Raw genomic sequence first — 14,578 nt, forward strand, 5'->3', positions numbered from 1 at the left:
ATATTTCTGTTTTAAGGGTGTGGGTTCAGCCCTGAAATATTTTGAAAATATTCGAGTTATACCCTCCGAGTGAGGTGTTACTGAGCGAGGCAGTTCCTGCACGAAGTGTTACCTCTCGAGTGAGATATATATTCAAGTCTATTGTATTTTTAACTAATATAAATCTTATATCCCCCTGAAGCGTGGAGGAAATGTTTAAATGCAGTTCGCCTTGTCCAGTAGGTCATTGTTCGCACAAGGCTACGTATATTATCTGCCTATCCGCCTCAATATGTTTAATGCAGCGTATAGTATGTGTCGTCACACTTAGACCTGGTTCACGGTGTCAGGAGTTGAAAATCGGGTATGCGCTCTACCGCTAAACTAGGCTGCATTTCAATGAATCCGACAGAGTTACTGGCCGTTGTGTGCCAGATCGCACGTAGAGCACTCAAGACTGCCAGTGATATATGTTCAAAGTCCACTCGTCGTATCGTATTAAATGCTCAGTCGGTCAAATTCAAAATGGCGAAGCGGGTGGCGATCATCGGGGCTGGGTGTAGCGGTCTCACTGCAATCAAATGTTGTGTAGATGAAAATCTGCAGCCGTTTTGTCTCGAGCGAACAGACGAGCTCGGGGGATTATGGAATTTCACGGAAAAGGTCCGCGAGGATCAGGGGTGCGTGATGAAGTCAACTGTCATCAACACAAGCAAGGAGATGATGTGTTTCAGCGACTTTCCTATACCCAAAGAGTTCCCCAATTTCATGCACAACACTCAGGTAAAGGCTTTTCTCTGATCAAAAGAACCGTTAAGCCTTGGGGTTATCCACAACAAAAGGGGCCCTGTAGGGGTTTCATGTTTTCTTGAATTTATAGTCATAGTAATATTCACTAAGAGGATAACACTCATGTTGGTGTAATTGTAGGTTCGGCTGAATATTGTACAGCTTGTTAGTGGTTTGTAAACCCCAGTTACGTATTGTTCATTATGTACATAATATATATTAATTATGGGATTTATATATAGTTTGAAATCGGATCTGAAGGAGACTAACGTCTTGAATTGATTTCTCAGTAGCAGCTTTTGGGGCCGTCTAATACATTCTAAACCAAAATATGGCATGGAAGACAACACAAAACACAAATCTCAGCACAAATTGTGAGTGAGTGAGTATGGTATTACGCCGCTTTTAGCAATGTGCCAGCAATTTCACAGCGTTGGACACAAGAAAAGAGCTCCTCTTTTTGGCGTGAGGAGCGAATGCTTCATTTCGCCGATCTCTCCCCATTTTACTTTATCTTCGCCAAAATACGAGCGAAGGCTTTAACCACTAGGCTACTCTCAAACGGCGTTCAGCTATATGGTCATGCAAACAAATGACCCACATTCAGATATATAGTAATCCATTCACATGACCGACATTCATTTATATAATAATGCATACAAATAACCGACATTCATCTATATAGTAATGCATACAAATAACCGACATTCATCCATAAAGTAATGCATACAAATAACCGACATTCATCCATATAGTAATGCATACAAATAACCGACATTCATCCATATAGTAATGCATAAAAATAACCGACATTCTTCTATATAGTAATGCATACAAATAACCGACATTCATTTATATAATAATGCATACAAATAACCGACATTCATCTATATAATGATGCATACAAATAACCGACATTCTTCTTTATAGTAATGCATACAAATAACCGACATTCATTTATATAATAATGCATACAAATAACCGACATTCTTCTATATAGTAATGCATACAAATGACCGACATTCTTCTATATAGTAATGCATACAAATAACCGACATTCTTCTATATAGTAATGCATACAAATAACCGACATTCATCTATATAGTAATGCATACAAATAACCGACATTCATCTATATAGTAATGCATACAAATAACAAACATGACATTCATCTACATATATGGTAATGCATACAAATAACCGACATTCTTCTATATGGTAATGCATACAAATAACCGACATTCATCAGATATATAGTAATGCATACAAATAACCGACATTCTTCTATATAGTAATGCATACAAATAACCGACATTCTTCTATATAGTAATGCATACAAATAACCGACATTCATTCTATATAGTAATGCATACAAATAACTGACATTCATCTATATAGTAATGCATACAAATAACCGACATTCAGATATATGGTAATGCATACAAATAACTGACATTCAGATATATGGTAATGCATACAAATAACCGACATTCTTCTATATGGTAATGCATACAAATAACCGACATTCATTATATAGTAATGCATACAAATAACTGACATTCTTCAGATATATAGTAATGCATACAAATAACCGACATTCATTTATATAATAATGCATACAAATAACCGACATTCATCTATATAATAATGCATACAAATAACCGACATTCATCTATATAGTAATGCATACAAATAACCGACATTCATCTATATGGTAATGCATACAAATGACATCGACATTCAGATATATAATAATGCATACAAATAACCGACATTCAGATATATATAATAATGCATACAAATGACTGACATTCAGATATATGGTCATGCATACAAATGACTGACATTCAGATATATGGTCATGCATACAAATGACTGACATTCAGATATATGGTCATGCATACAAATGACTGACATTCAGATATATGGTCATGCATACAAATGACAGACATTCAGATATATGGTCATGCATACAAATGACAGACATTCAGATATATAGTCATGCATACAAATGACTGACATCCAGATATATGGTCATGCATACAAATAACAGACATTCAGATATATAATAATGCATACAAAAAACTGACATTCATTTATATAATAATGCATACAAATAACCGACATTCATCTATATAATGATGCATACAAATAACCGACATTCTTCTATATAGTAATGCATACAAATAACCGACATTCATTTATATAATAATGCATACAAATAACCGACATTCTTCTATATAGTAATGCATACAAATAACCGACATTCTTCTATATAGTAATGCATACAAATAACCGACATTCATCTGTATGGTACAGTATAGGAATGACTGACATTTATTGAAGCTCATTCTATCTGATATGGTACTGCATACGGGTGAAGGTCACATTCGCCACAATCGTTTTCTCCGGGTTGAATGAATTTAGACTGCTTTATCCCGATTGAAGCAAACGGCGCCATCACCAGTACAGTCCTCGGAATAATATCGCTAATATCTATCTTTTCAGAACGTACCACTGCCCTCAAAATAATGTAACATGTCTGTGTGTAAAACGTCTTAAGAATTGAAGTTCATTTTGTTCCAATACCTAATTGATAATTTAAACAGACAACTCATCTGGTGTTCGGCAGGGTCTCATGTTTCTATTCACTCCAGGTATGGCAGTATTTCAAGATGTATGCAGATGCCTTCAACCTGACAAAACACATCCAATACAACAAAGAGATCCTGGCCGTGAAGAAGTCAAGTGACTACGAGCAGACCGGAAGATGGGATCTGCAGATCAGAGATCACAAGACCGGAAGTGAGGAGACACAGGTATTTGACGCGGTGATGGTGTGCACGGGTCATCACGCCAGCAGGAACGTGCCGTACTTCACAGGTCAAGAGGACTTTCAGGGGAAGATCATTCACTCTCACGACTACAAAGACTGGACCGGGTACGCTGGGAAGAGGGTCGTAGTTGTCGGTGTCGGCAACTCAGGCGGGGACGTGGCTGTGGAGCTGAGCAGGGTCGGGCAGGTGAGTGGGTTGATGATATTTAATGTCAACTATATATTAGGCTTTATTTAGTTGGAAGTGAAATAAGATGTAAGATTCGATAACGTAACTGATTACGTTCCTTGTGCCTCGACGGCATGGATGCTCAAAATCACTGGATTGTCTGGTGTTACTGGAGTGTTGATGACATTAAAAGCCATAAAGCTCTTGTAAGCCGAAGATCGCGTAACTTTCCTCGTAGCATTCCTACCTCCTATACTGTAACATCGACTTACGATAGTCGTAGCGCTACGAGAGCTTTGTGAAACGGGACCCAGCTCTGTATTTGACTCTGTACCACTGAATTCACGTTATATGCCGGGTGGAGAGTGTTATGAGAGGGGTGTCATTTTGGGGTGAGGGGGCAGTATGATATTCCATATACCATGTGCAACTCAAAAGAAGTTAAGGAAACCAAGACCTTTTCATACGACTATGCACTTCGTTTGTCATCTCTGGTTGATGTTGCAAAACAAATTGTGGGTTTTCGTACATTTGTTTTGAGTCGTACATATGGAATCCTGTTTTTCTTTGCCATGAAAAATGTCTTCATTTGAATCTAATTTTGAGTGCACTATCCTTGTACGAGTAAAGTGAGCGAGAGAGTGAGTTTAGAAATGGGGACGCCAGAAATGGGTTTCGTTTGTCATCTCTGGTTGATGTTGCAAAACAAAATTGCGGGTTTTCGTACAGTTGTTTTAAGTCGTACATATGGGTATTCTGTTTTTCTTTGCCATGAAAAATGTCTTCATTTGAATCTAATTTTGAGTGCACTATCCTTGTACGAGTAAAGTGAGCGAGAGAGTGAGTTTAGAAATGGGGACGCCAGAAATGGGTTTCGTTTGTCATCTCTGGTTGATGTTGCAAAACAAAATTGTCGGTTTTCGTAAACTTGTTTTGAGTCGTACATATGGGAATCCTGTTTTTCTTTGCCATGAAAAATGTATTCATTTGAATCTAATTTTGAGTGCACTATCCTTGTACGAGTAAAGTGAGTGAGAGAGTGAGTTTAGAAATGGGAACGCCAGAAATGGGTTTCACATATTGTACCCATGTAGGGAATGGAACCCGGTCTTCCGCGTGACGAGCGAACGCTTTAACCACTGGGCTACTCCACATATAAGTGTCGCGTACAAATGATCGACATTAAGCTATTACCGCCCGAGGAAAGAGGAACGTTTGATCATCCTCGGTGATTTGACGAGTTGTGTGCCAACGCTTCCCAATGGCGTGGCCCTGCTGCTAGTGTCACGTGTGTGTCTGTACCATACACTATTGCTTTTTTAGAGCGATGACAAAGATGAATATTGCTGACTCAGCGCAAAATAACATTCGCTCGTAAACACTCTGGGCATTCCCTCCGGGATCCGGGTTATAGTGGTCACCAGGAATGTATGGCTGTAGTTAGAAGAAACTTGATAGCGAACATTACTTGGATGCTGCAGCAGTCGTTGCTCACTATATCATTCACTGGACCCCACTATAAATCGTAGCCACACAACTGCGCTGTACCTAAACGTTGCGATGAAAAAAAAGACACATGTGAAGATCCGGGTTAGAATTATCTTCAGCAACCAATGCGTGTCGTAAAAGGCAACTAACCGGATCGGGTGTTCATGGCTGATACAAATCACTGTACCCAATTTGCGAAGATTGATGTTCAGGATGTCAATCACTGGAATGTCTGGCCCAGATTCAATCATTAACAGACCGCCGTCATATAGCTGTTATGTATTGCTGAGTGCGGTGTCACAGCCTGTAAACTAGAGCTATGTGTGGGTTACGTTCTAAACAAAGACGCTTCACTGGGGATTGTGAAGGTCAATCTGCACAAGATCCATGACTGTGAGTGAGTGAGGGAAGTAGGCACTGAGCAATATTCCAACCATCTGTAAATAATCGAATCTGGACCAGACAATCCAGTGATCAACAGCATGAGCATCGATCTAGGTAATTGGGATACGATGACATGTGTCAATCAAGTCCATGACAATCATATAGGTCATTTTTGCGCCTCTGATTTAGTTTCTACGATGCATGAAGACCATCTTCTTGTTTCCACAGGTGTTTCTTAGCACAAGGCGTGGTACCTGGGTACTCAACAGAATTTCGGACAAAGGTATCCCCGTAGACTTTTTGCGCTCAACGCGTTTCGTCAATAAGATCCGACACTCCTTGTCAAGGGAAACCATGAGCGGCATAGCTCAGAGACAGCTCAACAAACGTTTCGACCACGAGCTGTACTCCTTGAAGCCTAAACACTCGGTGTTTGCTCAACATCCTACAGTTAACGATGACATGCCCAACAGAATCTCGACTGGTCGCTTAAAGATCAAGGCTGACATTAAGAGGTTCACCAAGACTGGCGTGGAGTTTGTTGACGGGACGGTGGAAGATGATATCGACGTTATCATACTGGCTACAGGATATAAATTCGGCTTCCCGTTCATAGATGAATCTGTGATCGACGTTCAGAAGAATAAGGTCAAGATGTTCAAATATATGTTTCCACCTGACCTACCGAAACAGACATTGGTGGTGATTGGTTGTTTTCAGCCTCTCGGCGCCATTATGCCTATTGCAGAATTGCAGTGTCGCCTGGCAACCAGAGTGTTCGCAGTAAGCAGTTTTCTTTGTTCTGGTTAGTTGCGGGGAAATATATATACTGGAGTGAGTGAGTATGGTTTTACGCCGCTTTAGCAATGTTCTAGCAGTATCACGATGGGGGACACCAGAAATGAGCTTCACACATTGTGACCATGTGGGGAATCGAACCCTGACCTTCGGCATGACGAGCAAACGCTTTAACCACTAGGCTACCCCACCGCCCCCTATCTACTGGAAAATATGGGGCACAATATCTGTTCGATTAAGCGACAGTGTCCGTATGTTCTATTGAACAATAGTTTACAGAAAGCATCTGCACCATATCCTTTTCACCTCAAAATTGTAACAGAACATTGTACACCGGTCTTTTATGTGCCCTGCATAGTATTCCAAACGTCTTGTTCTCTGTTCACCAGGGCACGTGCAGCCTCCCGTCGAAGTACGAGATGTGGGCGGACATTGGGAAGAAAGAGGCGAACATGGCAGCGAGATATGTCGAGTCCCAGCGTCACACCATCCAGGTCGACTACGTCGACTTCATGGACGAGCTGGCAGAACTTGTTGGATGTCGACCAGCCATAGGTGAGGACTGGGTTATCTCCCCTTAGAACAAAACAAGGGGGTAAGCGCAGTTGTTGGAACAGTGAAACAAATGCACGTGCAGTACGTGATGCGCGTTAACTTAGACCAACTGTACTTGTTCTCGATGTTTCATTTAATGTGCATACCCCTTTGTAATACAAATCAATAATAGCGATTTGAAACTATTATCGTTTGTTAAACAACTTTTATCCTAGGTTGAATAAAATTCTGAGATTTAAATGTTCAATTGGCAAGGTAAAATTATGAGGATTCGCAATCTTCATTTCACTTTATTTGATTTACCTTTTTGTTTAAAGTGAAATTGATCGGTACGTTTTCACTGCAAACAGACTATAGGTTGTTGGGTAAAGTTTGTAAATAGGTGAGGCGAAGATTGTCTGTCCTGCTTGTAGTTACCTGACCTTACCTGTCTAATTGACCATTGCTGAAGCAAATTCGAACTTCACGATTTTTTGTTTTGCTCACAATCATATCTTATACTAAGTCTCCACTTTTAGTTCTTGTACAAGTGTCTGTCAAGCAAACTCGTGGTTGACAACATAGGCAAATTGTGGAAGAATGATATTCAATCATTACAAATGATACTTCTTTTGCCCAGGTGAGAAAACAGATATCCTAATTTCCTTATACCTGCCTTCAGCAACCCATGCTTGTCGTAAGAGGCGACTAACGGGAGCGGGTGGTCAGGCTCACTGACTTGGAAGACACATGTCATCGGCATCGGTTCCCAATTGCGCAGATCGATGCTCATGCTGTTGATCACTGGATTGTCTGGTCCAGACTCGATTATTTACTGACCGCTGCCATATAGCTGGAATAGTGCTGTTTGCGGCGTTAAACAACAACCAAACCAAACATTATACGCTCTTTAATTCTAACCACAAAAAACTACTGTTCCTACTCTTATATCACGAACATATGAGTATGCTGCAAGATAATGAGGGACTTGTGTAGATCAGTGTTAGAATTGGTCTTCAGCAGTCCATGCTTGCCAAAGAGGCGACTAACGGGATTGGGTGGTCAGGCTCGCTGACTTTGTTTACACATGTCATCGTATCCATATTGCGTTGATCGATGTTCATGCTTACAGTCACTGCATCGTCTGGTCCAGACTCCATTACTTACACACCGCCGATATACAGCTGGAAAATTGATGAGTGCGGTGTTATTAAGTTATTTAGACGAGTCAGCCATCTCAGATTTCCAAACATCCAATAATTCGTTTCTAGGCCGTCTTCTGCTGACTGATCCGCAACTTGGACTCAAGTGCTATTTCGGCCCCACCACCCCCTACCAATTCCGCCTGAGGGGGCCGGGTATTTGGTCGGGGGCCCGGGAGGCCATCATGACCCAGACATACAGGATGGAGTACCCCTTTAAGACCAGACCTCTGCCTGAAGGAACACAGACACAGTCGTCCCACAGACTCCTCACACTGGTTCTGCTGGTGGTGTTCATTGCCGTCCTTTTACCAACTGTTCTTTTAAAGAGTTGTGACGAGTTTATAGAGTATTTTGTGGTTGTGTAAGTCTTAGTTATATTCAAAGATTTACGTTATTTACACAGGTGATCACAAACTTCGTTTCCAATATCAGGGAACTCTTTAGGAAATTTTATGGATGACAACTTCATTATCTTAAGGAACTCAACATTTCGGAGTACATTTTTACTCCTTCATTCGGTAAAATGCAAAGATTTATAAGTACCAAAAATACTTTTGTTGTTACATATAAATCTCTCTGCATCTTAGATTTCATTCATGTCTAAATACAGTTGAAATATTTGTAACAACAGCGGCAGTCCTCTGAAATCGAAATAACATTTATCTTTACCTTTCACCTTCTCAGGCAGACATATTCCAAGGTCAGGGAAAGGTCATAAAACTTGTATGATCCGGAATCAACTGGATTACTGCTGAAATCTTCGTCCCGCTTCCACCTATCGTTGATTCAGAAATGATGCTGAATTATATTTTCATTAAAATATGTATTCATGAAGTATAGGATGTTATGATATAATGTTTTAATGATATACCCATACCGGTACTTAAGATATACAAAGACAACCCCATGTTGTTTTCAATGGTCACAGTTGATTTGCCATGGTTGATTGTCACATTGTTACTGCCACACATACCCTTATAATCATGGTGTTCCTTCATATCATTCGTGAAGAACTCGTGTTATTCCGGGACAAGCCGAATACTTGCAGATTACGGAAAGGGGCGAGTGGTGACGAATGCCTTCATATGCCATCACCCGCTTTGTGAAACGGCAGATTGTAGGATGTCCATAGGCGGATCCGGCGGGTGGGTGTGGGTGCTCAACAACCCTTCGGTCCTGAAAGTTTATCAAATGACCATTGAAACTTTCGTGAAAACGGGTGACAATATGAACTGTGCACCCCACCCCACCCCCCTTTCTCATAGAGCTGTATCCGCCCCTGATGTCCGTCCGTCCATCCGGATTTCCGCTCCACGGATCGGTCTTGGGGTGAAACTGCACCTTGTGATGATTTCTAATATTGAAACATATTGATCAGCAATATACCTTTCAGTGGACGTGGATGCCCAATGTCAATTAGGGTTTGAGAAGCCGAACTTCATCAGACTAGCGGGGAATAAGTCCCCATGCGCGTTCAGTGTGGCCGTTGAATTCATCTTGCCGAATCACAACAATGGCATGACCTCTCATGATAGTGTAATCAGCAGGGCAAATTTGCATGTCACGAGACAATAGAGGAAACGTGTGTACCGTTATTCAAATGCCTGTGTTACCATGGGAACAATACCACAATTTGCATATTTTAACCAAGTCGCTCATGGAAATTTTACTTATTTTTATACGAAAATATCAAATGAAAATGTAAGCTAGAGAAAATTGTGATATCTTTAAATTTGTATTTGCTCAAATAAAACCACGACAATGTTAATGTGTTCTTTTCTTCCAACTGGAGACGTGACTGAGTATTTCAGCTCCATCACGGTAGGTAGGTTGGTTGGTTGGTTGGCTGGTTGGTTCTTTAATGCCGCACTCAGCAATATTCCAGCTATATGGCGGCGGCCTGTAAATAATCGAGTCTGGACCAAACAATCCAGTGATCAACAGCATGAGCATCGATCTACGCAACTGGGATACGATGACATGTGTCAGCCTAGCGCCACTACGTTTCGTTTCGTTTCGTTTTCTATCCTGTTCCTACTTTTGTACGGGCCATTCCCAGTTTTTGTATTAAATGTCCGGCCTCGCTGTGTCTGCATTAGAGCAATGGTGTTTTTGTTTACTGGCGTGGTGGCAGCGGTTTTACCCACGTTGGAAGACATTTACTTGACAAACAAAGTAATCCACGACACCTTTCACCTCCAGTAAGCAGTGCGATCGAGTGCCATTACGTTCTTGTAGGTCCAAGCAAACTGCGTCAATTATTAACATCGTGAGCGCCATTCAGGAATATAATGGCTGCAGCACGTGCACCCAAGCAGTGGCAGTTAACTACTAATGAGACTATCAATTCTTTCGAGAATTGGAGACAAAATCTTATTTATATTTTGTCTATGGACAATAACTTCGCACCCTTCTTAAACGATGGATTCACTTGGCAAAAGAAAAGTGCTGCTAATCCCCACAGAGGCTTACAATCTGATGGTGATTCCGTAACACAGGCACGACGTAAAACTGCTGCTCAGAAAAATGCTCAGCTTGAACTCATGCTCGGACAAATCGCGGACTACTGCTCTGTTATCTCAAGAAATTCTATCATCAAGGGTTCGACCTCTCTCCCTGACATTTGGCAGAAAATCAGACAACACTACGGTTTCCAATCTACTGGTGCACACCTAGACCTTGTTAATATTACTCTCAAGCCAGCTGAAAGACCTGAGGACCTTTTCCAACGATTAACAGCCTTCTTTGAAGACAATCTGTTAACCACAGAGGGAAACATAACACATCATGGCGAGGAAATTCTAACTGATGAGGATCTTACCCCTACACTCGAGAACACCATTGTGGTTCTTTGGCTTCAACTGATTCATCCTGGTTTGCGACGAATTGTGAAGCAGAAATATGGTTCAGAACTACGCAACAGATCTAAAGTCTGGCCTCGCCGCGTCTGCATTGGAGCATTGGTGTTTTTGTCATCTGACGTAGTGACCGAGCCTGACCACCCTGATCCTGTTAGTCACCTCTTACGACAAGCATGGGTTACTGAAGACAGATTCTAACCCGGATCTTCACGGGTCTCTCAGTGATGGCGTCAAGTCCCAAGTGGTGTACATGCACGAGCACGGACATCCTACGGACATATGGTAGAATAACAGCTTCGTCCTATCGTGAAGCAGATTTGGCTGTGATAATAGACCATCGTCTTTGCCCTGATGTTTCTTGGTTTGACAACGCAATAGCTCAAAGATTTCACCATTTTTGCGTAGTGTTAGGATTCGAAAACAATCGCGTCCTTTAGGAACGACTTGGCCCCAGATATGTGCGAATTCGAACAACATACGTCATCGATCCGTAGGCTGGAAGAAGAGTCAGCTTCTCCCGGAATAAGGGCATCAATTTTTCTATTATACCAGTGTATGAAATAAGCCAAAAACCAAGCCAGACATCTGGGCTGGTAACTTCAAAACTTACCAGCCCAGAAGGGATTTAACCAGTCCTACTTAAATACTAAATAGACACGTTATCTGAAAAAAAAATTCACCCGTCCATCGGGCTGGCTAGCTGTAAAATTAGACCGTCCGGCAGAAATCTAGCCTGTCTCGGGCGGTCGGACGGGCCTTATTTTATACACTGATTATACACGTTGGGCCACCAAATTCTGAATATGGGTCGGTCGGTCGGAGGAAAAATCAAACTTATTAAGACGAAATTATCTGAATAATGTTCTTCATTCTCATTTATTGTAATTCTTATTACAGTTTGTCGCGTTCTTTGGACTTGTGGCAGCGACTGATTATAAGATAAACAATTTATATGACGAGGCGGTACGTTTTAGGTTCGAGTCGGCGTTGTTGAAATGTAAAAACAATTGGGGTGGGGGTGGCTGGGGGGTCGGCAATGAAATTGGAAGTGTCGGCCGGGCAATGAGTAACACAGAAAATAAAAATGCTACCCTAACACGAGTTGGTCCCGAATGTTCAAAACAAACAACGGTGTGTACATTTCAGAAGCTTCGTAAAATCACTAAAGATTCGTTTAGCTGATCATTGTTAGACTACCAGGAAATCTCCGCTAAGAATGAGTTATCTGGGTTGGAAAGGGGATATCACGCGACAATGGCTCCTCTGCCAAACCACATGTGTTGCAAATTTAGATGGGAATTTGATCTGGCTTCAAACTCCGTGTTCACACTAAATCACGCTCAGTGAATGGGAGTGTGTCAACCTCAAATTAAACATTGCTATTATATATATACATGTATGTGTGTTTGCGTGCGTGCGTGTTTGAGAGAGAGAGAGAAATCTTGTACCCATCTGGTGGTCACCAGGGTCCACTTGCACACGATCCATTTTTGCTCTAAGGTGATCGTAACTCCCATACTTTAACATAGGCTTACGGTCACCGTAGCGCTACGATCGCTTTGAGTATCAAGGTGAGGTGAGGTGAAATTGGGTTTTACGTCGTGCTTGAGAATATTTCGCTAATATGACGACGTGCATGCGTGTGTACGTGTATGTATGCTGCTTGTACTAGCCAAGACTTAAGCTGGTTTATAGTGCTAGCCCACTGAGATACCATGCCGCAGTGAAGCATGAATATCCCACTCAGGCACATTATACTGACTCCGAGCCGACCAGTCCTTGTTGTACCCATTAATGCCGAGCGCCAGGCAGGGACCATATTTTAACGTCTTTTGGTATGACGCGGTCGGGGATCGAACCCGCGACCTTTCGCTCTCCGGGCGGACGCTCTAACCACTACACCACGGAGGCGGTCCTTTGAGTATCAAAGTGAGTGGTGGGATAGCTTAGTGGTTAAAGCGTTCGCTGGTCACACCGAAGGTTTCGATTCCTTGATTCCTTTCATGAGTGAAATGTGTGAAGACCATTTCTTGTCGCTCCCGCCCTGGTATTTCTGGAATATTGCTAAACATGGAATAAAGTCATACTGAAACATTCAAATGTGGAACACATCGACGAGCATAGAACCACGTGATTAGAGTAAACATATACATGCCAGGTCAGCCAGACATCTCAACATAGGATTATCTATTAAACATATCGCATGTGTGTCATACGACGTGTATATCGCACATTACAAAATAGCGTGAGTCATCTCACGCAATGACTGTCATCAGAGTAAGTAAATAGTAAATGTTGTTTAAGGCGCAAAGATATTCCATCTATGCGGGGACGGTGGGGTAGCCTAGAGGTTAAAGCGTTCGCTCGTCACGCCGAAGACCCGGGTTCAATACCCCACATGGGTACAATGTGGGAAGACCATTTCTGGTGTCCCCCGCCGTGGTATTGCTGGAATATTCCTAAACGCGGCGTAAAACCACACTCACTCATTATGCGAAAAGGCACCACGGCCAGTGTGAACCAGGCTCTCAGCTCAGACCTACACAGTGCATTATAATTTCACGAACATTGGGTGATATCAGGCTCGGGTTCGGTTCCTCCCTGTTACTGGTGTCTTCCGCCGTGACATAGTTTTAATATTGCTAGAAGCGGAATAAAACTGATTCACTCATTCACTCACTCATTCATGAAAATGTGACTAAAACATTCAGTCAACATGAAAGCAGTCCGGCCCCGTTCCCAAGCGATCGCAGTCCTACGACTATTGTAAGTTAATATACCGATAGCCAAAAGAAACTTTCTCCTCGTTCAATTTGATCTCACTTAAAAACAACAACAAGAAATCGAAGATTGCAATATATAATTTATGAAGCAATGACATAGGCACGTGCTAAGTACAAACGTACGGTTTGTAACAAGGCTGACAACTTATTGAACAGGTTATGGTCGACATGGGGTCAAACTAGAGAATTCACGATCAGTGGGTCCATTCAGGAAACACAGCAAAGCGTGAACAGAAGTCTCTAATAGCGAGTTTGTCCACCTCTGGATAGAATACATGCAGACACACGTCTTCTGACTGAAGTTGTGAGGCGTCTGATGACGTCAGCTGGGATTCGCCTCCATTCTTCGACAAGGGCTTGAATCATTTGCTGTACTGTAACTGGTGAGTTCTGTCTCCGTTGAATAACTCTATCAAGGTGGTCCCATATGTGCTTGATTGGCGACCCGTCAGGATAGCGTGCAGGCCATGGCAGGACGTTGACGTTGTTGGCGTGAAAGAAGTTGTGGACAACTCGAGCGACCATGTCGGTCTGTCAGCAGCGTTCCTCGGTACGGTCGGTAGGGCCTGATACCATAGGCCCGTAGTCTCCTTGACACTATCCTTCGACTCACTGGGTGACCGAGTGCTGTTGACGCTGATGACGTTACCCAGGAAGCGGTGCCTACGGTGTAACGTCCACAGGTGGCGGTCTTCCTGCGCAGTTGTCACCCGGGGTCTGCCTGTCTGGGGCCTGTCTGAGGCCTGACCAGT

The 14,578-nt window shown here is 42.3% G+C and overlaps 1 protein-coding gene across 1 annotated transcript; it reads left to right on the forward strand.

The window, feature by feature from the left end:
* Positions 1 to 417: 417 nt before the first annotated feature.
* On the forward strand, positions 418 to 9,950 carry LOC124271066 (flavin-containing monooxygenase 5-like). The gene is made up of 5 exons (XM_046706135.1): positions 418 to 762; positions 3,426 to 3,791; positions 5,874 to 6,428; positions 6,833 to 6,998; positions 8,249 to 9,950. Exons 1-5 carry the CDS (start codon positions 505 to 507, stop codon positions 8,545 to 8,547), a joined length of 1,644 nt encoding a protein of 547 aa, XP_046562091.1. The 5' UTR covers positions 418 to 504; the 3' UTR covers positions 8,548 to 9,950.
* The last annotated feature ends 4,628 nt before the right edge of the window (positions 9,951 to 14,578 follow it).

Source organism: Haliotis rubra, unplaced genomic scaffold, assembly GCF_003918875.1.
Source record: "Haliotis rubra isolate DU_JTF1 unplaced genomic scaffold, ASM391887v1 Scf157, whole genome shotgun sequence".
Lineage (NCBI taxonomy): Eukaryota > Metazoa > Mollusca > Gastropoda > Lepetellida > Haliotidae > Haliotis > Haliotis rubra.